The 22,218-nt window shown below is 40.8% G+C and overlaps 1 protein-coding gene across 2 annotated transcripts in view; it reads right to left on the bottom strand.

Moving 5' to 3' along the window:
• The window catches only part of SIRT5 (sirtuin 5), a 191,870-nt gene that overhangs the window by 157,030 nt on the left and 12,622 nt on the right, over nucleotides 1-22,218 (bottom strand). For both annotated transcript variants that reach the window (XM_053714754.1, XM_053714753.1), the window contains exons 2-3: nucleotides 21,393-21,520; nucleotides 16,737-16,870 (exon numbers count right to left, since the gene is read on the bottom strand). In XM_053714754.1, coding sequence (XP_053570729.1) covers nucleotides 16,737-16,870; nucleotides 21,393-21,504 — 246 coding nt within the window. In that variant the 5' untranslated portion in view covers nucleotides 21,505-21,520. The remainder of the gene's footprint in view (nucleotides 1-16,736; nucleotides 16,871-21,392; nucleotides 21,521-22,218) is intronic.

Here is a 22,218-nt window from a genome sequence, read left to right as displayed (position 1 = left end):
TTACAGATAAAGACTGACCTTTATTATTTAAAGTGAAATCAATACATTTAGTACACATATTTATATGGGGCTCCACACTGGCCTTCAAACATAGTGAACAAACAGATTTATCTGTGTCAGACATGTTTAAACAGACTAGCAATGAGACTAGCAAGCTTGGAAAAAACTTTAAAATAAATTTACAAGCAATATAGAAAACGCTACTGCGCCTTTAAGAAGCACAAAAAACTGTCACAGTTGAAATAACAATGAACCAAATCAGTTATAGCAACCAAATTTTCACAGTAAATGTATTAAGTTAGCAGAGCATTGCACCCACTTGCAAATGGATGATTATCCGTTTTGGGTATTAAGGGGTTAATCAATAGAGAAAAAAACGTTTTTTAACACAGTCAAACACACTGTCACAGGTCTGCTGTGACTGATTACCTCCCTTAAAAATGACTTTTGAAGTCCCTTGAGCTCTCTAGAGACGTCCTGGGTCATGCAGGAAGAAGCAGGAAGACTGAGACTGAATTTTTACTGCGCAAAAAAGCGCTAAAATAGGCCCCTCCCACTCATTATTACAACAGTGGGAGCCTCAGTTAACTGTTTCTATGCAGAAATATAAGTCAGCCATGTGGAAAAATTCATGCCCCAATAAGTTTTATCACCAATGTACCTCACAAAAACGATTAAATATGCCAGCAAACGTTTTAAACATCCTTTTTTAAAGAGTATGTATCTCTATTGATAAGCCTGATACCAGTCCTTCTACTGCATTTTAAGGCTTATTACATTACTTCAGTATTAGTAGCATTTTCTTAGTCAAATTCCATTCCTTAGAAAATTACTTTACTGCATATACATTAATCAGCCTGATACCAGTCGCTTTCACTGCATTTAAGGCTGTACTTACATTACATCGGTATCAGCAGTATTTTCTTAGTCAATTCCATTCCTTAGAAAAATATTTTACTGCACATACCTTATTTGCAGGAGACCCCGCACGCTATTCCCTTTCTGAAGTTACCCCACTCCTCAGAATGTGAGAGAACAGCCAGTGGATCTTAGTTACTTCTGCTAAGATCATAGAAAACGCAGGCAGATTCTTCTTCCAAATACTGCCTGAGAAAAAAACAGCACACTCCGGTGCCATTTAAAAATAACAAACTTTTGATTGAAGAAATAATAAAGTATAAAACACCACACTCCTCTCACGACCTCCATCTATGTTGAGGGTTGCAAGAGAATGACTGGGTATGACATGTGAGGGGAGGAGCTATATAGCAGCTCTGCTTTGGGTGATCCTCTTGCAACTTCCTGTTGGGAAGGGAATATATCCCATAAGTAATGGATGGCCCGTGGACTGAATACACTTAACAAGAGAAACAAAGATATTTAGTTTGACGTTTCGATCCAGTAAAGTATCACTTTTTACACATTTTTTCCGTTATTTATATAACAAGATATATATTCATGTTTTCACTATAAGATTATAAAAATAATCTCTTTACATTTTTACACTTTAACTTCACTAATTATTATGTGGACTGGTTAGTCAAGATGCCGTATCACTAATAGAACATTTCGCAAATGGTATTATATTAGATTTTAGGTATAATTTCTTATAAGTGGTGAATTAGTTATTAAGTTCACTATACTATATAATGTCTTTAAGCACTTTAGTATATATAAGTCTATACACCGTCTCTTTCTATAAACACATTTTCATAAATATCGTACTGACAAAGAAATCATCATTTGGTACTAGCATATCTTTATTCTGTCAAAACAATGCCCACTGACTCAATATATAACATTCTGACTTAAGAGGCGTGTGTGATACAAGGTAGTGATATGCCGATTCCGTTTTGCCTATCACCAATCATGAATAAGATACGCAATATGTAAACACAGGAGGCGTTTCAGTAAAATGGCACGCATATAATATGCGGGTCTAGCAAAGACTCATAAGCGGCAAGTACAAACATATTTGGTTTCTGAAAATGTACTTGAAATTCCAATCGGTAGTTGCAAAATAAGGAATAGATGCGATTTCTCTTGGCAACGAACATTCTGGCATTGTGACATCATAACATGCTTGACGGACATCTTTAGTAGCCTATTAACATAACCTACTAGCATGGGGGGGGCATGTAGTTACGTCATAAGAGAGCTCATCTTGCAGCCACGCGTACCCCTCTGAGGAAGCGAATGTGAAACGCGGCCGCGTCAGGGGATTTTTTGTATTTTAATCTGCCCTCCAGTTGTTACAAATAACATTAGAAGCTAGCGTTGAATTAGTTTAAAATTTATTATAATATATTTTTGCTAAAGTGTGGTACACTCTTTGTATCACTAGGAATGGTTGACGCCGTTATTGTTGTGTCTGGTCTTAGTAAACAAAGAATAGAACAAAGCTGACAATACAAGCTGAGCTATAGACAAAAGATATTTAAAGACACAGTACTCATTGGTGCTTATGGAAATATATCAGACTCCTCTCTCTAGCATTATTATTATTTAATCAATATTTGCTTAAACATAAATTATATATATATATATATATATATATATATATATATATATATATATATATATATATATACACACACACACACACTGGTGGTGTGTTTTTAAGTGTGTGTGTGAGCAACAAGTAGCGCTCAAAACCTTTTTTTGCTGCTTTTTGTTCCAAATAAAAGTTACATATTAATATATATTTATTCAAGTATTTACAGATAGTACATAAAAGCAAACTTTTTTAAGCATACCCATTCTTTTGGGGTCTCTGCTTATGTTTTTTGAATTTAATTTTTGCTTAAAGTACTACTACTAATTTTCATCCTTCGCTTTATCCGACAAGGTGAATCAGTAGAAATCTATAATATATACTAGTCTCTTTCTCTTTTCTCAATCTGGCTTAAATAAACATCCCCTATAATGCAGCACCTAGCTGCAGAAGTGCCAAATTCTCCCTTTTCAATAAAAAAATAAATACGGCAGCAGGTCAGCTTACCTGGTTTGAGAGGGTCCCATACCTCACATGGACCTGTGGAAGAAGAAAGCATCTGAGTAAGCTTACTCAGGCTTTCTGAATAGGGCAGCAAAATCTTGAGAAATCACAGAGAGGATTGTACCTCACAAGTACCCAAGTGCTCAAAAGCCACCACTGCCCTACTGAAGAGACTGATGTGGGCTACGGCTAGACCCCAGAAAAGATCAGAGCAAACCTGCTCTGCTTTAAAATAACAAAATCTTGATTGAAGTCAACTTCTTATCAGACACCTAAACTTAACCTCCTCCTTGCATTGCAGGCAAAGAGAATGACTGGGGGATTGTGGGTAGGGAAGTGATACTTAACAAATTTGTTGTGGTGCTCTTTGCCTCCTCCAGCTGGCCAGGAGTGATATTCCCAACAGTAATTGATCTGTGGACTCACAGTGTCATTAGAAAGAAAGTAAAAGCTGTTTAAATTTAAAGTGAAATTAACCGGAAGTACAAATGATACTGAGTACCTACTGCTCCCTTGCTCACTGGCTCACAGGGACAACTCCCATACAATAAATTGGTTTATTTGGCACAGAAATGTTTGTTAAAAAGAAAACCAACACAGTAATACATTTATATTACTATCATGTCCCTTTAAAGGTTAGTATTGCCTAATGAACTGCAAGTGAATAGAATTATCCTTCCAATGGGACTGGAGTTGGGCACTGCTGATTCTCTTGCCAGTTGCAGGTAACTTGAGTTAAGACAGAAGTAGGTGTGACGTACAGCCTCTCCTGATCAGACTGTGTAGGTCAGGCTGTGACAGATGCTGGGATGAAAGGGTTAAACACTTTCTAAACTATTCTATCTCCAGAAAGTACAAAATAAATCCCTTTTATAACCACCCCCTATCTGCATCTATAACTCCAAATGCTGCCACCAAAAAAGAAAAGTTAAAAGGACCCCTCAATGCAGTAGAATTACATAATAAAAATACAATGCAATAGCAATTACTCTGAATTTCAAATAAGGAGTAGATTTTTTTTGCTGACAATGGTAAAAATCTATCTAAAAAAACAGTATTAATATTACCAGTCTCTTTCAGTAACTTGGTTAAAATATTAGACAAAGGCAAAACTTAATAAAGGAGCATTTATTATGAGCAAACAAGAGTCACCATGCATTTATATAAAATAAAAAATGTTAAACAATTTACACACAGCAAACAGTTTTTAAAATAAAAATGAGGAATAACCGAAACCTGTAACTTTACCCAATGTATTATAGTCTTCTGTTTCCAGGGAAAACAGAATTTATGCTTACCTGATAAATTACTTTCTCCAACGGTGTGTCCGGTCCACGGCGTCATCCTTACTTGTGGGATATTCTCTTCCCCAACAGGAAATGGCAGAGTCCCAGCAAAGCTGGCCATATAGTCCCTCCTAGGCTCCGCCCACCCCAGTCATTCGACCGACAGACAGGAGGAAATATAGGAGAAACCATATGGTACCGTGGTGACTGTAGTTAGAGAAAATAATTCATCAGACCTGATTAAAAAACCAGGGCGGGCCGTGGACCGGACACACCGTTGGAGAAAGTAATTTATCAGGTAAGCATAAATTCTGTTTTCTCCAACATTGGTGTGTCCGGTCCACGGCGTCATCCTTACTTGTGGGAACCAATACCAAAGCTTTAGGACACGGATGAAGGGAGGGAGCAAATCAGGTTACCTAAACGGAAGGCACCACAGCTTGCAAAACCTTTCTCCCAAAAATAGCCTCCGAAGAAGCAAAAGTATCAAATTTGTAAAATTTGGCAAAAGTGTGCAGTGAAGACCAAGTCGCTGCCTTACATATCTGGTCAACAGAAGCCTCGTTCTTGAAGGCCCATGTGGAAGCCACAGTCCTAGTGGAGTGAGCTGTGATTCTTTCAGGAGGCTGCCGTCCGGCAGTCTCATAAGCCAATCGGATAATGCTTTTAAGCCAAAAGGAAAGAGGTAGAAGTCGCTTTTTGACCTCTCCTTTTACCAGAATAAACAACAAACAAGGAAGATGTTTGTCTGAAATCTTTAGTAGCCTCTAAATAGAACTTTAGAGCACGGACAACGTCCAAATTGTGTAACAAACGTTCCTTCTTTGAAACTGGATTCGGACACAAAGAAGGTACAACTATCTCCTGGTTAAAATTTTTGTTAGAAACAACTTTAGGAAGAAAACCAGGCTTAGTACGCAAAACCACCTTATCTGCATGGAACACCAGATAAGGAGGAGAACACTGCAGAGCAGATAACTCTGAAACTCTTCTAGCAGAAGAAATTGCAACCAAAAACAAAACTTTCCAAGATAGTAACTTAATATCTATGGAATGTAAGGGTTCAAACGGAACCCCTTGAAGAACAGAAAGAACTAGATTTAGACTCCAGGGAGGAGTCAAAGGTCTGTAAACAGGCTTGATCCTAACCAGAGCCTGAACAAATGCTTGAACATCTGGCACAGCTGCCAGTCTTTTGTGTAGTATGACAGATAAAGCAGAGATCTGTCCCTTTAGAGAACTTGCAGATAATCCTTTCTCCAAACCTTCTTGAAGAAAGGAGAGAATCTTAGGAATTTTTATCTTATTCCATGGGAATCCTTTGGATTCACACCAACAGATATATTTTTTCCATATTTTATGGTAAATTTTTCTAGTTACAGGTTTTCTGGCCTGAACCAGAGTATCTATCACAGAATCTGAAAACCCACGCTTTGATAGAATCAAGCGTTCAATCTCCAAGCCGTCAGTTGGAGGGAGACCAGATTTGGATGTTCGAATGGACCTTGAACAAGAAGGTCCTGTCTCAAAGGTAGCTTCCATGGTGGAGCCGATGACATAGTCACCAGGTCTGCATACCAAGTCCTGCGTGGCCACGCAGGAGCTATCAAGATCACCGAGGCCCTCTCCTGATTGATCCTGGCTACCAGCCTGGGAATGAGAGGAAACGGTGGGAATACGTAAGCTAGGTTGAAAGTCCAAGGTGCTACTAGTGCATCTACTAGAGTCGCCTTGGGATCCCTGGATCTGGACCCGTAGCAAGGAACCTTGAAGTTCTGACGAGACGCCATCAGATCCATGTCTGGAATGCCCCATAATTGAATTATTTGGGCAAAGATTTCCGGATGGAGTTCCCACTCCCCCGGATGAAATGTCTGACGACTCAGAAAATCCGCTTCCCAATTTTCCACTCCTGGGATGTGGATCGCAGACAAGTGGCAGGAGTGATCCTCCGCCCATTGAATTATTTTGGTCACTTCTTTCATCGCCAGGGAACTCTTTGTTCCCCCCTGATGATTGATATAAGCAACAGTCGTCATGTTGTCTGATTGGAACCTTATGAATTTGGCCTTTGCTAGTTGAGGCCAAGCTCTGAGAGCATTGAATATCGCTCTCAGTTCCAGAATGTTTATCGGGAGAAGGAGACTCTTCCCGAGACCATAGACCCTGAGCTTTCAGGGATTCCCAGACCGCACCCCAGCCCACTAGACTGGCGTCGGTCGTGACAATGACCCACTCTGGCCTGCGGAAGCTCATTCCCTGGGACAGATGGTCCAGGGTCAGCCACCAACGGAGTGAATCTCTGGTCTTTTGATCTACTTGAATCATTGGAGACAAGTCTGTATAATCCCCATTCCACTGTTTGAGCATGCACAGTTGTAATGGTCTTAGATGAATTTGTGCAAAAGGAACTATGTCCATTGTTGCAACCATCAATCCTACTACTTCCATGCACTGCGCTATGGAAGGACGAGGAACAGAATGAAGCACTTGACAAGAGCTTAGAAGTTTTGATTTTCTGACCTCTGTCAGAAAAATCCTCATTTCTAAGGAATCTATTATTGTTCCCAAGAAGGGAACTCTTGTTGACGGGGACAGAGAACTCTTTTCTTTGTTCACCTTCCATACGTGAGATGTGAGAAAGGCTAGAACGATGTCCGTATGAGCCCTTGCTTTTGACAGGGACGACGCATGTATTAGAATGTCGTCCAAGTAAGGTACTACTGCAATGCCCCTTGGTCTTAGAACCGCTAGAAGGGACCCTAGCACCTTTGTGAAAATCCTTGGAGCAGTGGCTAATCCGAATGGAAGAGCCACAAACTGGTAATGTTTGTCCAGAAAAGCGAACCTTAGGAACTGATGATGTTCTTTGTGGATAGGAATATGTAGGTACGCATCCTTTAGATCCACGGTAGTCATAAATTGACTTTCCTGGATGGTGGGTAGAATCGTTCGAATAGTTTCCATTTTGAACGATGGTACCCTGAGAAATTTGTTTAGGATCTTCAAATCCAAAATTGGTCTGAACGTTCCCTCTTTTTTGGGAACTACGAACAGATTGGAATAAAATCCCATTCCTTGTTCCTTTATTGGAACTGGGTGTATCACTCCCATCTTTAACAGGTCTTCTACACAATGTAAGAATGCCTGTCTCTTTATTTGGTTTGAGGATAAGTGAGACTTGTGGAACCTTCCCCTTGGGGGTAGTTCCTTGAATTCCAGGAGATAACCTTGAGAAACTATTTCTAGCGCCCAAGGATCCTGAACATCTCTTGCCCAAGCCTGAGCAAAGAGAGAGAGTCTGCCCCCCACCAGATCCGGTCCCGGATCGGGGGCTACTCCTTCATGCTGTTTTGTTAGCAGTGGCAGGCTTCTTGGCCTGCTTACCCTTGTTCCAGCCTTGCATTGGTTTCCAGGCTGGTTTGGGTTGTGAGGCATTACCCTCTTGCTTAGAGGATGCAGAATTAGAGGCTGGTCCATTTCTGCGAAAGGGACGAAAATTAGGCTTATTTTTAGCCTTAAAAGACCTATCCTGTGGAAGGGCGTGGCCCTTTCCCCCAGTGATGTCTGAAATAATCTCTTTCAAATCAGGTCCAAATAAAGTTTTACCTTTGAAAGGAATGTTAAGCAATTTTGTCTTGGATGACACATCCGCTGACCAAGACTTTAGCCAAAGCGCTCTGCGCGCCACGATAGCAAACCCTGAATTTTTCGCCGCTAATTTTGCTAATTGCAAAGCGGCATATAAAATAAAAGAATTAGCCAATTTAAGTGCGTGAACTCTGTCCATAACCTCCTCATATGGAGTTTCTCTACTGAGCGACTTTTCTAATTCCTCGAACCAGAACCACGCTGCCGTAGTGACAGGAACAATGCATGAAATTGGTTGTAGAAGGTAGCCTTGCTGTACAAAAATCTTTTTAAGCAAACCTTCCAATTTTTTATCCATAGGATCTTTGAAAGCACAACTATCTTCAATAGGAATAGTAGTGCGTTTGTTTAGAGTAGAAACTGCCCCCTCAACCTTAGGGACTGTCTACCATAAGTCCTTTCTGGGGTCGACCATAGGAAATAATTTCTTAAATATAGGGGGAGGAACAAAAGGTATGCCGGGCTTTTCCCACTCTTTATTTACTATGTCCGCCACCCGCTTGGGTATAGGAAAAGCGTCGGGGGGCACCGGAACCTCTAGGAACCTGTCCATCTTGCATAATTTCTCTGGAATGACCAAATTGTCACAATCATCCAGAGTAGATAACACCTCCTTAAGCAGTGCACGGAGATGTTCTAATTTAAATTTAAATGTCACAACATCAGGTTCAGCTTGATGAGAAATTTTTCCTGAATCTGAAATTTCTCCATCAGACAAAACCTCCCTCATGGCCCCTTCAGATTGGTGTGAGGGTATGACAGAACAATTATCATCAGCGTCCTCTTGCTCTTCATTGTTTATAACAGAGCAATCGCGCTTTCTCTGATAAGTAGGCATTTTGGATAAAAGATTTGCTATGGAGTTATCCATTACAGCCGTTAATTGTTGCATGGTAATAAGTATTGGCGCACTAGATGTACTAGGGGCCTCCTGCATGGGCAAAACTGGTGTAGTATCATGTTTACTCCCCTCATTTGAGGAATCATCTTGGGCAATATCATTATCTGTGGCAGTACTGTCCTTACTTTGTTTGGACGCTATGGCACAATTATCACATAAATTTAAATGGGGAGACACATTGGCTTTCATACATATAGAACATAGTTTATCTGAAGGTACAGACATGTTAAACAGGCTTAAACTTGTCAACAAACCACAAAAAACGTTTTAAAATAAAACCGTTACTGTCACTTTAAATTTCAAACAGAAAACACTTTATTACTGAATATGTGAAAAAGTATGAAGGAATTGTTCAAAAATTACCAAAATTTCACCACAGTGTCTTAAAGCCTTAAAAGTATTGCACACCAAATTTCAGAGCTTTAACCCTTAAAATAACGGAACTGGAGCCGTTTTTCAATTTAACCCCTATACAGTCCCAGATATAGTCTTTGCTAAGACCCAACCAAGCCCTGAGGGGAATACGATACCAAATGACGCCTTCTAAAAGCTTTTTCAGAGATTCTTAGATCCTCACACATGCATCTGCATGCCCTGCTCTCAAAAAACAACTGCGCATTAATGGCGCGAAAATGAGGCTCAGTCTATGACTAGAAAGGCCCCCTGACTGAAAACATAATTTATGCTTACCTGATAAATTCCTTTCTTCTGTAGTGTGATCAGTCCACGGGTCATCATTACTTCTGGGATATTACTCCTCCCCAACAGGAAGTGCAAGAGGATTCACCCAGCAGAGCTGTATATAGCTCCTCCCCTCTACGTCACTCCCAGTCATTCGACCAAGGACCAACGAGAAAGGAAAAGCCAAGGGTGAAGTGGTGACTGGAGTATAAATTAAAAAATATTTACCTGCCTTAAAAACAGGGCGGGCCGTGGACTGATCACACTACAGAAGAAAGGAATTTATCAGGTAAGCATAAATTATGTTTTCTTCTGTTAAGTGTGATCAGTCCACGGGTCATCATTACTTCTGGGATACCAATACCAAAGCAAAAGTACACGGATGACGGGAGGGATAGGCAGGCTCTTTATACAGAAGGAACCACTGCCTGAAGAACCTTTCTCCCAAAAATAGCCTCCGATGAAGCAAAAGTGTCAAATTTGTAAAATTTGGAAAAAGTATGAAGCGAAGACCAAGTTGCAGCCTTGCAAATCTGTTCAACAGAGGCCTCATTCTTGAAGGCCCAAGTGGAAGCCACAGCTCTAGTAGAATGAGCTGTAATTCTTTCAGGAGGCTGCTGTCCAGCAGTCTCATAAGCTAAACGAATTATGCTACGAAGCCAAAAAGAAAGAGAGGTAGCGGAAGCTTTTTGACCTCTCCTCTGCCCAGAGTAAATGACAAACAGAGAAGACGTTTGTCGAAATTCCTTAGTTGCCTGTAAGTAAAATTTTAGAGCACGGACTACATCCAGGTTGTGCAGTAGACGTTCCTTCTTTGAAGAAGGATTTGGGCATAAAGAAGGAACAACAATCTCTTGATTGATATTCCTGTTAGTAACTACCTTAGGTAAGAACCCAGGTTTAGTACGCAGGACAACCTTATCCGAATGAAAAATCAAATAAGGAGAATCACAATGTAAGGCTGATAATTCAGAGACTCTTCGAGCCGAGGAAATAGCCATTAAAAATAGAACTTTCCAAGATAACAACTTTATATCAATGGAATGGAGGGGTTCAAACGGAACGCCCTGTAAAACATTAAGAACAAGGTTTAAACTCCATGGTGGAGCAACAGTTTTAAACACAGGCTTAATCCTGGCCAAAGCCTGACAAAAAGCCTGGACGTCAGGAACTTCTGACAGACGTTTGTGTAACAGAATGGACAGAGCTGAGATCTGTCCCTTTAATGAACTAGCAGATAAACCCTTTTCTAAACCTTCTTGTAGAAAAGACAATATCCTAGGAATCCTAACCTTACTCCAAGAGTAACCTTTGGATTCACACCAATATAGGTATTTACGCCATATCTTATGGTAAATCTTTCTGGTAACAGGTTTCCTAGCCTGTAATAAGGTATCAATAACTGACTCAGAAAACCCACGTCTTGATAAAATCAAGCGTTCAATTTCCAAGCAGTCAGCTTCAGAGAAGTTAGATTTTGATGTTTGAAGGGACCCTGTATCAGAAGGTCCTGTTTCAGAGGTAGAGACCAAGGTGGACAGGATGACATGTCCACCAGGTCTGCATACCAAGTCCTGCGTGGCCACGCAGGTGCTATTAGAATCACTGATGCTCTCTCTTGTTTGATTCTGGCAATCAATCGAGGAAGCAACGGGAAGGGTGGAAACACGTAAGCCATCCTGAAGTCCCAAGGTGCTGTCAGAGCATCTATCAGGACTGCTCCTGGATCCCTGGATCTGGACCCGTAACGAGGAAGCTTGGCGTTCTGTCGAGACGCCATGAGATCTATCTCTGGTTTGCCCCAACGTCGAAGTATTTGGGCAAAGACCTCCGGATGAAGTTCCCACTCCCCCGGATGAAAAGTCTGACGACTTAAGAAATCCGCCTCCCAGTTCTCCACTCCCGGGATGTGGATTGCTGACAGGTGGCAAGAGTGAGACTCTGCCCAGCGAATTATCTTTGATACTTCCATCATAGCTAGGGAGCTTCTTGTCCCTCCCTGATGGTTGATGTAAGCTACAGTCGTGATGTTGTCCGACTGAAACCTGATGAACCCCCGAGTTGTCAACTGGGGCCAAGCCAGGAGGGCATTGAGAACTGCTCTCAATTCCAGAATGTTTATTGGCAGGAGACTCTCCTCCTGACTCCATTGTCCCTGAGCCTTCAGAGAATTCCAGACGGCACCCCAACCTAGAAGGCTGGCGTCTGTTGTTACAATTGTCCAGTCTGGTCTGCTGAATGGCATCCCCCTGGACAGATGTGGCCGAGAAAGCCACCATAGAAGAGAATTTCTGGTCTCTTGATCCAGATTCAGAGAAGGGGATAAGTCTGAGTAATCCCCATTCCACTGACTTAGCATGCACAGTTGTAGTGGTCTGAGGTGTAAGCGTGCAAAGGGTACTATGTCCATTGCCGCTACCATTAAGCCGATTACCTCCATGCATTGAGCCACTGACGGGTGTTGAATGGAATGAAGGGTGCGGCAAGCACTTTGAAGTCTTGTTAGCCTGTCCTCTGTCAGGTAAATCTTCATTTCTACAGAATCTATAAGAGTCCCCAGGAAGGGAACTCTTGTGAGTGGAACGAGTGAACTTTTCTTTTCGTTCACCTTCCATCCATGTGACCTTAGAAATGCCAGCACTAACTCTGTATGAGACTTGGCAGTTTGAAAGCTTGAAGCTTGTATCAGAATGTCGTCTAGGTAAGGAGCTACCGAGATTCCCCGCGGTCTTAGTACCGCCAGAAGAGCACCCAGAACCTTTGTGAAGATTCTTGGAGCTGTAGCCAATCCGAATGGAAGAGCCACAAACTGGTAATGCCTGTCTAGGAAGGCAAACCTTAGGTACCGATAATGATCTTTGTGAATCGGTATGTGAAGGTAAGCATCTTTTAAATCTACAGTGGTCATGTACTGACCCTCTTGGATCATAGGTAAAATTGTCCGAATAGTCTCCATCTTGAACGATGGAACTCTTAGGAATTTGTTTAGGATCTTTAAGTCCAGGATTGGTCTGAAAGTTCCCTCTTTTTTGGGAACCACAAACAGATTTGAGTAAAACCCCTGTCCCTGTTCCGATCGTGGAACTGGATGGATTACTCCCATTAACAAGAGCTCTTGTACGCAGCGTAGAAACGCCTCTTTCTTTGTCTGGATTGTTGACAATCTTGACAGATGAAATCTCTCTCTTGGAGGAGAGTATTTGAAGTCCAGTAGGTATCCCTGAGATATTATCTCTAGCGCCCAGGGATCCTGAACATCTCTTGCCCAAGCCTGGGCGAAGAGAGAAAGTCTGCCCCCCACTAGATCCGATCCCGGATCGGGGGCCCTCAATTCATGCTGTTTTAGGGGCAGCAGCAGGTTTCCTAGTCTGCTTGCCCTTGTTCCAGGACTGGTTAGGTTTCCAGCCTTGTCTGTAGCGAGCAACAGCTCCTTCCTGTTTTGGTGCAGAGGAAGTTGATGCTGCTCCTGCTTTGAAATTACGAAAGGAACGAAAATTAGACTGTCTAGTCTTGGCTTTGTCCTGAGGCAGGGCATGGCCTTTACCTCCTGTAATGTCAGCGATAATCTCTTTCAACACAGGCCCGAATAAGGTATATTAAGCAATTTAGACTTAGAAGTAACATCAGCTGACCAGGATTTTAGCCACAGCGCCCTGCGTGCCTGAATGGCGAATCCTGAATTCTTCGCCGTAAGTTTAGTAAGATGTACTACGGCCTCCGAAATGAATGAATTAGCTAGTTTAAGGACTCTAAGCCTGTCCGTAATGTCGTCCAGAGTAGCTGAACCAATGTTCTCTTCCAGAGACTCAATCCAGAATGCCGCTGCAGCCGTGATCGGCGCAATGCATGCAAGGGGTTGCAATATAAAACCTTGTTGAACAAACATTTTCTTAAGGTAACCCTCTAACTTTTTATCCATTGGATCTGAAAAAGCACAGCTATCCTCCACCGGGATAGTGGTACGCTTAGCTAAGGTAGAAACTGCTCCCTCCACCTTAGGGACCGTTTGCCATAAGTCCCTTGTGGTGGCGTCTATTGGAAACATTTTTCTAAATATCGGAGGGGGTGAGAACGGCACACCGGGTCTATCCCACTCCTTAGTAACAATTTCAGTAAGTCTCTTAGGTATAGGAAAAACCTCAGTACTCGTCGGTACCGCAAAATATTTATCCAACCTACACATTTTCTCTGGTATTGCAACTGTGTTACAATCATTCAGAGCCGCTAACACCTCCCCTAGTAATACACGGAGGTTTTCCAGTTTAAATTTAAAATTTGAAATATCTGAATCCAGTCTGTTTGGATCAGAACCGTCACCCACAGAATGAAGTTCTCCGTCCTCATGTTCTGCCACCTGTGACGCAGTGTCTGACATGGCCCTAATATTATCAGCGCACTCTGTTCTCACCCCAGAGTGATCACGCTTACCTCTTAGTTCTGGTAATTTAGCCAAAACCTCAGTCATAACAGTAGCCATATCCTGTAATGTGATTTGTAATGGCCGCCCAGATGTACTCGGCGCTACAATATCACGCACCTCCCTCTGAGCGGGAGATGTAGGTACTGACACGTGAGGCGAGTTAGTCGGCATAACTCTCCCCTCGTTGTTTGGTGAAATTTGTTCAATTTGTACAGATTGACTTTTATTTAAAGTAGCATCAATACAGTTAGTACATAAATTTCTATTGGGCTCCACTTTGGCATTGCAACAAATGACACAGTTATCATCCTCTGAATCAGACATGTTTAACACACTAGCAAATAAACTTGCAACTTGGAAATACAATTCAATTAGAATAATATTAAAACGTACTGTGCCTTTAAGAAGCACAGAAGATTTATGACAGTTGAAAATTAATAAATTGAAACAGTTATAGCCTCAATCCTTGTAAACAACACAACTTTAGCAAAGGTTTAATCCCATTAGCAAAGATAACAAATTCTGAAAGCAGGAAACAAATTACAGAATAAACGTTTTTTTATCTCAGTCAAACTATAATTCTCACAGCTCTGCTGAGAGAAATTACCTCCCTCAAAATAAGTTTTGAAGACCCCTGAGCTCTGTAGAGATGAACCGGATCATGCAGGGAATACAATGAGTTGCTGACTGAAATATTTGATGCTTAGTAAAAGCGCCAAAAAACGGCCCCTCCCCCTCACACACAGCAGTGAGGGAGAACAGAAACTGTCAGAAAACAGATTAAGCAACTGCCAAGTGGAAAAATAGTGCCCAAACATTTATTCACTCAGTACCTCAGCAAATGAAAACGATTTTACATTCCAGCAAAAACGTTAAACATAATCTCTAGTTATTAAACAGCTTTATGTATTTCATACAGTGTAATTCTAGTGAAGTACCATTCCCCAGAATACTGAAGTGTAAAGTATACATACATGGCATTATATCGGTATGGCAGGATTTTCTCATCAATTCCATTGTCAGAAAATAAAAACTGCTACATACCTCTATGCAGATTCATCTGCCCGCTGTCCCCTGATCTGAAGTTTACCTCTCCTCAGATGGCCGAGAAACAGCAATATGATCTTAACTACTCCGGCTAAAATCATAACAAAAACTCTGGTAGATTCTTCTTCAAACTCTGCCAGAGAGATAATAACACACTCCGGTGCTATTTTAAAATAACAAACTTTTGATTGAAGATATAAAACTAAGTATAATCACCATAGTCCTCTCACACATCCTATCTAGTCGTTGGGTGCAAGAGAATGACTGGGAGTGACGTAGAGGGGAGGAGCTATATACAGCTCTGCTGGGTGAATCCTCTTGCACTTCCTGTTGGGGAGGAGTAATATCCTAGAAGTAATGATGACCCGTGGACTGATCACACTTAACAGAAGAAAAAGGTGTCCAATACAGTGCCTGCCGTTTTATAAGCGTTCCCCAAGATTATAAATGCCAATTGTTAGCCTAAATCTGAATAATATGCACAAATAAAGCAATCGATTTAGCCCATAAAAATGTCTACCAGTTTTTTAGCCCATAATAAGCCCTTTATTCTGTTTGTTTGACTAAGAAAATGGCTTACCGGTCCCCATGAGGGGAAATGACAGCCTTCCAGCATTACATCGTCTTGTTAGAAATATGGCTAGTCATACCTTAAGCAGAAAAGTCTGATAACTGTTTCCCCCAACTGAAGTTACTTCATCTCAACAGTCCTATGTGGAAACAGCAATCGATTTTAGTTACTGTCTGCTAAAATCATCTTCCTCTTACAAACAGAAATCTTCATCCTTTTCTGTTTCAGAGTAAATAGTACATACCAGCACTATTTTAAAATAACAAACACTTGATAGAAGAATAAAAACTACATTTAAACACCAAAAAACTCTTAACCATCTCCGTGGAGATGTTGCCTGTGCAACGGCAAAGAGAATGACTGGGGTGGGCGGAGCCTAGGAGGGACTATATGGCCAGCTTTGCTGGGACTCTTTGCCATTTCCTGTTGGGGAAGAGAATATCCCACAAGTAAGGATGACGCCATGGACCGGACACACCAATGTTGGAGAAATGGAATTAGAAATTGGCCACACTTATGCAGTTTCCCATGTAAAATGACAAAATTATTGTGTAATTATTTACAACTATATGCATGACAAAATTATCTCAGGTTCCTAAGCCAGCCCCTCTGGGTTAGGGGGGCGAGATAGTCTGCCCCCCACATTTACGATCTTACATTCTAAAGTAGTAACATAACATTTCCCAGATACACTTAAGTTTCCTGCCGACTGGCCCCAACAAGTTTTTAGGCCTCAGGGAACATTTTTATACCAACACCATATGTTTTGCATTCTTTATTGTTCCAAGGTATTATTACTTATTAAAGTATACTTCTATGCAAGGCCGGTTGCCCTGTCAATGACCTCAGGTCCCTGCAACAGTGACACACTGTCATTAATCAACCATATCAGGTTTTACAGCTATCACAGGTTGGTACCAGGCTCTGGAAAATACCTTTAAGTTAGTGATGTGCATGTCTAAGCTTCAAATAAGTGATATATGAACAAATAATGTGTGTGTGTGTTTTCCCAGGTAACACAACTAATTCTTCCCCAAACATTGTCTTTTCTTGTCTTAGATGGTTCTGATAAGGGGTAGTAAATAGCAGAGAAACGCACCAGAAAAGAAAGAAACATTGTAAAAACCATGAGGTTTTCATGACAGTAGGTAAATAAGCTTTACAAATGTATAATGTATTACCTGGGCTTGCCATTTCCTCCAGTATCCACCAGTTCCTCTGAAGGTGGGAACTCCACTCTCAGCACTAACACCAGCTCCTGTAATCACTGCTATGTGCTTAGCCTTGGCAAAAGTTTCTCGAAAATCAGCCAGATCTATATTATTAAAAAAATAAAAGTGGGAAGCTAAAGTAGAATCTGTCACAAATTAATACTCATTATTATTAACTACTTATTTCCTTACACATTGTAAACCAAAAAAACATCCATTCCATCTGTCATTTTATTAGCAAAATTTGCTCTTATCTGCGGACCACATATATCATTTTATTTTATTTATTTTACTGTGGTCTACCAGGGAGGTATGTAAATGAGTTCCTGCAAAGATCAAGCAATCACTACGTAGAATTCTACAGGGCCAAGGTCCAAAATCTTTCAAGATAGAGGTGGAGTGAAAACAAAAAAACACAATCCCAAGTTTAAATGCATTTAAAACATTTTTTTATTGGTTCATTGCTGTTGTATCTTATGCATAGACATTTACCTTAATGCCTCTACTTTAACCCCTTAGTGACCAGAGCACTTTTCCATTTTCTGTCCGTTTGGGACCAAGGCTATTTTTACATTTCTGCAGTGTTTGTGTTTAGCTGTAATTTTCCTCTTACTCATTTACTGTACCCACACATATTATATACCGTTTTTCTCGCCATTAAATGGACTTTCTAAAGATACCATTATTTTCATCATATCTTATAATTTACTATAAAAAAAATATAAAATATGAGGAAAAAATGGAAAAAAACACACTTTTTCTAACTTTGACCCCCAAAATCTGTTACACATCTGCAACCACCAAAAAACACTCATGCTAAATAGTTTCCAAATTTTGTCCTGAGTTTAGAAATACCCAATGTTTACATGTTCTTTGCTTTTTTTTGCAAGTTATAGGGCAATAAATACAAGAAGCACTTTGCTATTTCCAAACCACTTTTTTTCAAACTTAGCGCTAGTTACATTGGAACACTGATATCTTCCAGGAATCCCTGAATATCCCTTGACATGTATATATTTTTTTTTAGAAGACATCCCAAAGTATTGATCTAGGCCCATTTTGGTATATTTCATGCCACCATTTCACCGCCATATGCGATCAAATAAAAAAAATTGTTCACTTTTTCACACATTTTGTTACAAACTTTAGGTTTCTCACTGAATTTATTTACAAACAGCTCGTGCAATTATGGCACAAATGGTTGTAAATGCTTCTCTGCAATCCCCTTTTTTCATAAATAGCAGACATATATGGATTTGGTGTTGCTTTTTGGTAATTAGAAGGCCGCTAAATGCCACTGCGCACCACACGTGTATTATGCCCAGCAATGAAGGGGTTAATTAGGGAGCATGTAGGGAGCTTGTAGGGTTAATTTTAGCTTTATTGTAGTGTAGTAGACAACCCTAAGTATTGATCTAGGCCCATTTTGGTATATTTCATGTCACCATTTCAACGCCAAATGCGATTAAATAAAAAAAAAAGTAAAATTTTTCACAATTTTAGGTTTCTCACTGAAATCATTTACAAACAGCTTGTGCAATTATGGCACAAATGGTTGTAAATGCTTCTCTGGGATCCCCTTTGTTGAGAAATAGCAGACATATATGGCTTTGGCGTTGCTTTTTGGTAATTAGAAGGCAGCTAAATGCCGCTGCGCATCACACGTGTATTATGGCTAGCAGTGAAGGGGTTAATTAGGTAGCATGTAGGGAGCTTGCAGGGTTAATTTTAGCTTTAGTGTAGAGATCAGCCTCCCACCTGACACATTACACCCCCTGATCCCTCCCAAACAGCTCTCTTCCCTCCCCCACCCCACAATTGTCCCCGCCATGTTAAGTACTGGCAGAAAGTCTGCCAGTACTAAAAAAAAAAGCTATCCTTGATAAAACATAAATAAAAAAAAATGCATATTTACATATGCTGCTCTGGAGGATCCCCCCTTAGCCCCCAACCTCCCTGATACCCCCCAAACAGCTCTTTACCCATCCCCCTCTAACTTATTAGTAGCCATCTTTGGTACTGGCAGCTGTCTGCCAGTACCCAGTTTATAGTAAAACCTTGTTTTATTATTATTTTAAAATAGTTTTCTGTAGTGTAGCTTGCCCCCCCCCAAAAGACAAACCCACCACCCCTCCCAGATCTCTTAGATCGATATAAATATATATATTTTTGGCAATCACTGCCACTTTTCCCCCATACATGTTCTGTAGTGTAGCGGTTCCCACCCGCTTCCTACCCCCCCCCCGCGCGCGCACGCACGCACGCACCCGGCGTTCCCGCCCACGATCCCGCCCCCCGCCACATCATACGGCCCATCGATGGCCGCCCACCCGCCTCCCAGACTGGCTCCCACCCACCAACGAAACCGGCCATCGATGTCCGGTACAGAGAGGGCCACAGAGTGGCTCTCTCTGCATCGGATGGCCAAGGGGGGTTATTGCAGGATGCCTCGATGTTGAGGCATCACTGCAATAACCGGAAAGCAGCTGGAAGCGAGCAGGATCGCTTCCAGCTGCTTTCCAGAACAAGGACGTACGCCACACGTCCACGGTCATTAAGTGTATTTTTTTAGAGGACGTGTGGCGTACGTCCTTGGTCGTTAAGGGGTTAAGCACACTTTAGGGTATTAAAATTACATTATACATCAAAATAATATTTTTTTACTCATATTTTTGAGGCTTACATAGGATATTTGCTCGTTCATTTGTTCTTGAAAGGTTTGCAAACAATGATTAAAATACATTTTAATGTTTACACTTGAATAAATACCATAAGCTTAGAAACTTACAGAATCCACTCAAAATTCCCAGTGTATTTCCTAAGAAAACAGTAACGTGTAATATGGGTAGACTTGATGGGCCTTTTGGTTTTTATCTGGACCTAAGGCTGTAAAAGCCAAGGTAAAAGAAATCAATAAATTGTGTCAACAAATTGAACAATAGTTAATTTATATAACAAATTCTTGTTAAGATCGGACAGCAGCAGCTCAGTGACCTTAAAAATGTGCCTACTCTGTTTTTAATAAATTGTAACAAGAAAATACATTTACCAGCTCCAAGGTAACCAGAGGAATTTATATATATATATATATATATATATATATATATATATATATATATATATATATATATATATATATATATATATATATATATATATATATATATATATAAATAAAATAAAAAAACACGGAAGGGAAGAAGGGAACTGCACTCTCATACCGGACCGGGTACACATCCTATAACCCTGCAACATGCTCAGCCCTGGGTGCCACTGGCACTCACAGGAAGCTGTGCTTTCCCCAGAGCCACAAGCAGTTAACCCCAGACAGGTCTGGGTGCAAGAACCATAGGGAAAATTACAAAACAAATTAATACAACACACAGAGAAAACCCAGCACTCACTTACAAGCTCTCAGCTAAGATTTAAAAGCAAAAATGGAAAGGTTAGTCACCGCATCTGGCCAAATGGGACAAGCTCAGGTACCACGTCAAGGTCCTCTCCAATACCTGAGACCCTAAAACAGCCACACAATGCAAGCTTTCAAATCCAAACAAACTGAAAACAAAAAAAAGGGTGCACAGGAATATGTAATCACCCTAGACATATACAAAACACGGAAGGGAACTGCACTCTCATACCGGACCGGGTACACATCCTATGACACTGCAACATGCTCAGCCCTGGGTGCCACTGCCACTCACAGGAAGCTGTGCTGTTTGTTTTGTAATTTTCCCTATGGTTCTTGCACCCAGACCTGTCTGGGGTTAACTGCTTGTGGCTCTGGGGACAGCACAGCTTCCTGTGAGTGCCAGTGGCACCCAGGGCTGAGCATGTTGCAGGGTCATTGGATGTGTACCCGGTCCGGTATGAGAGTGCAGTTCCCTTCCGTGTTTTGTATATGTCTAGGGTGATTACATATTCCTGTGCACCCTTTTTTTTGTTTTCAGTTTGTTTGGATTTGAAAGCTTACATTGTGTGGCTGTTTTAGGGTCTCAGGTATTGGAGAGGACCTTGACGTGGTACCTGAGCTTGTCCCATTTGGCCAGATGCGGTGACTAACCTTTCCATTTTTGCTTTTAAATCTTAGCTGAGAGCTTGTAAGTGAGTGCTGGGTTTTCTCTGTGTGTTGTATTAATTTGTTTTGTAATTTTTCCTATGGTTCTTGCACCCAGACCTGTCTGGGGTTAACTGCTTGTGGCTCTAGGGACAGCACAGCTTCCTGTGAGTGCCAGTGGCACCCAGGGCTGAGCATGTTGCAGGGTCATAGGATGTGTACCCGGTCCGGTATGAGAGTGCAGTTCCCTTCCGTGTTTTGTATATGTCTAGGGTGGTTACATATTCCTGTGCACCCTTCCCTTGTTTTCAGTTTGTTTGGATTTGAAAGCTTGCATTGTGTGGCTGTTTTAGGGTCTCAGGTATTGGAGAGGACCTTGACGTGGTACCTGAGCTTGTCCCATTTGGCCAGATGCGGTGACTAACCTTTCCATTTTTGCTTTTAAATCTTAGCTGAGAGCTTGTAAGTGAGTGCTGGGTTTTCTCTGTGTGTTTTATATATATATATATATATATATATATATCATTAAAGGTTATACTAAAATCTTTAAGATGAGCAATGCTACATACTAGAACTTGGACGTGACATTTCAAAAGCAATTCCCTTTTTCCGCGAAGCTGGTTTCAGTCCACAATACACGTGGGGTACCAGCCTTCTGGTGTGCAATGAAAGAAGAATCATTAGGCCTCAATGTTATCTGAAAGAAACAAGCAAAATAAATAATAAATATCCCACAAATACTGACTATAAATGGTAACATTTATTGTTTCCTATTTCTAACAATATAATTTATTTTAAATATATATATATATATGCACACACACAGTATATATTATTCCTTTTGGGTGTCCACTATAAAATGTAAACCTGCATTCTTTACAAAAAGTGTAAACTGCTGCCTAACTAAACTACTCTTCATCCACTGGAGAGAACTCAATATACTCTCCACTATTAGACTATGCGCTCCATGTACAGATGCTGCGCTGTGAAGATGGGCGAGTACATTTTTGTTATGATATCTGCAATCTTTGTGAATTTTTTTTTCTTAAAGATTATTAGATGCATAAATGTTTTTTTACTGAATCTAAGCAAATGTGAAACACAATTTGGAGTCTTTTCTCCAGATCACACTATGGAGCAGTAAAGCACATTATGAAAATAAGTCAAATTGTGCAAATCTCTTTCCATTTGATCTCCGATTGAAATTACTCCAAAACCATTTTAAAAAAACAAATAGATCAGTAGAAATATCATTAAAGAAAAATATTTCATTAAATTAAAAAACTCTATTCAAAGGGGCACATTTCTATGACATTCTGATACGTGCAAGTAAGCACATACTATAAAATAGTCTTCTAAGTTGGTAGTGGTGCTGCTAGAGAGCTGAGAACAATT

Source organism: Bombina bombina, chromosome 5 (genome assembly GCF_027579735.1).
Source record: "Bombina bombina isolate aBomBom1 chromosome 5, aBomBom1.pri, whole genome shotgun sequence".
NCBI lineage: Eukaryota > Metazoa > Chordata > Amphibia > Anura > Bombinatoridae > Bombina > Bombina bombina.
Note: the sequence above shows the minus strand (reverse complement) of the source record. Positions and strands in the feature narration are given on the sequence as shown.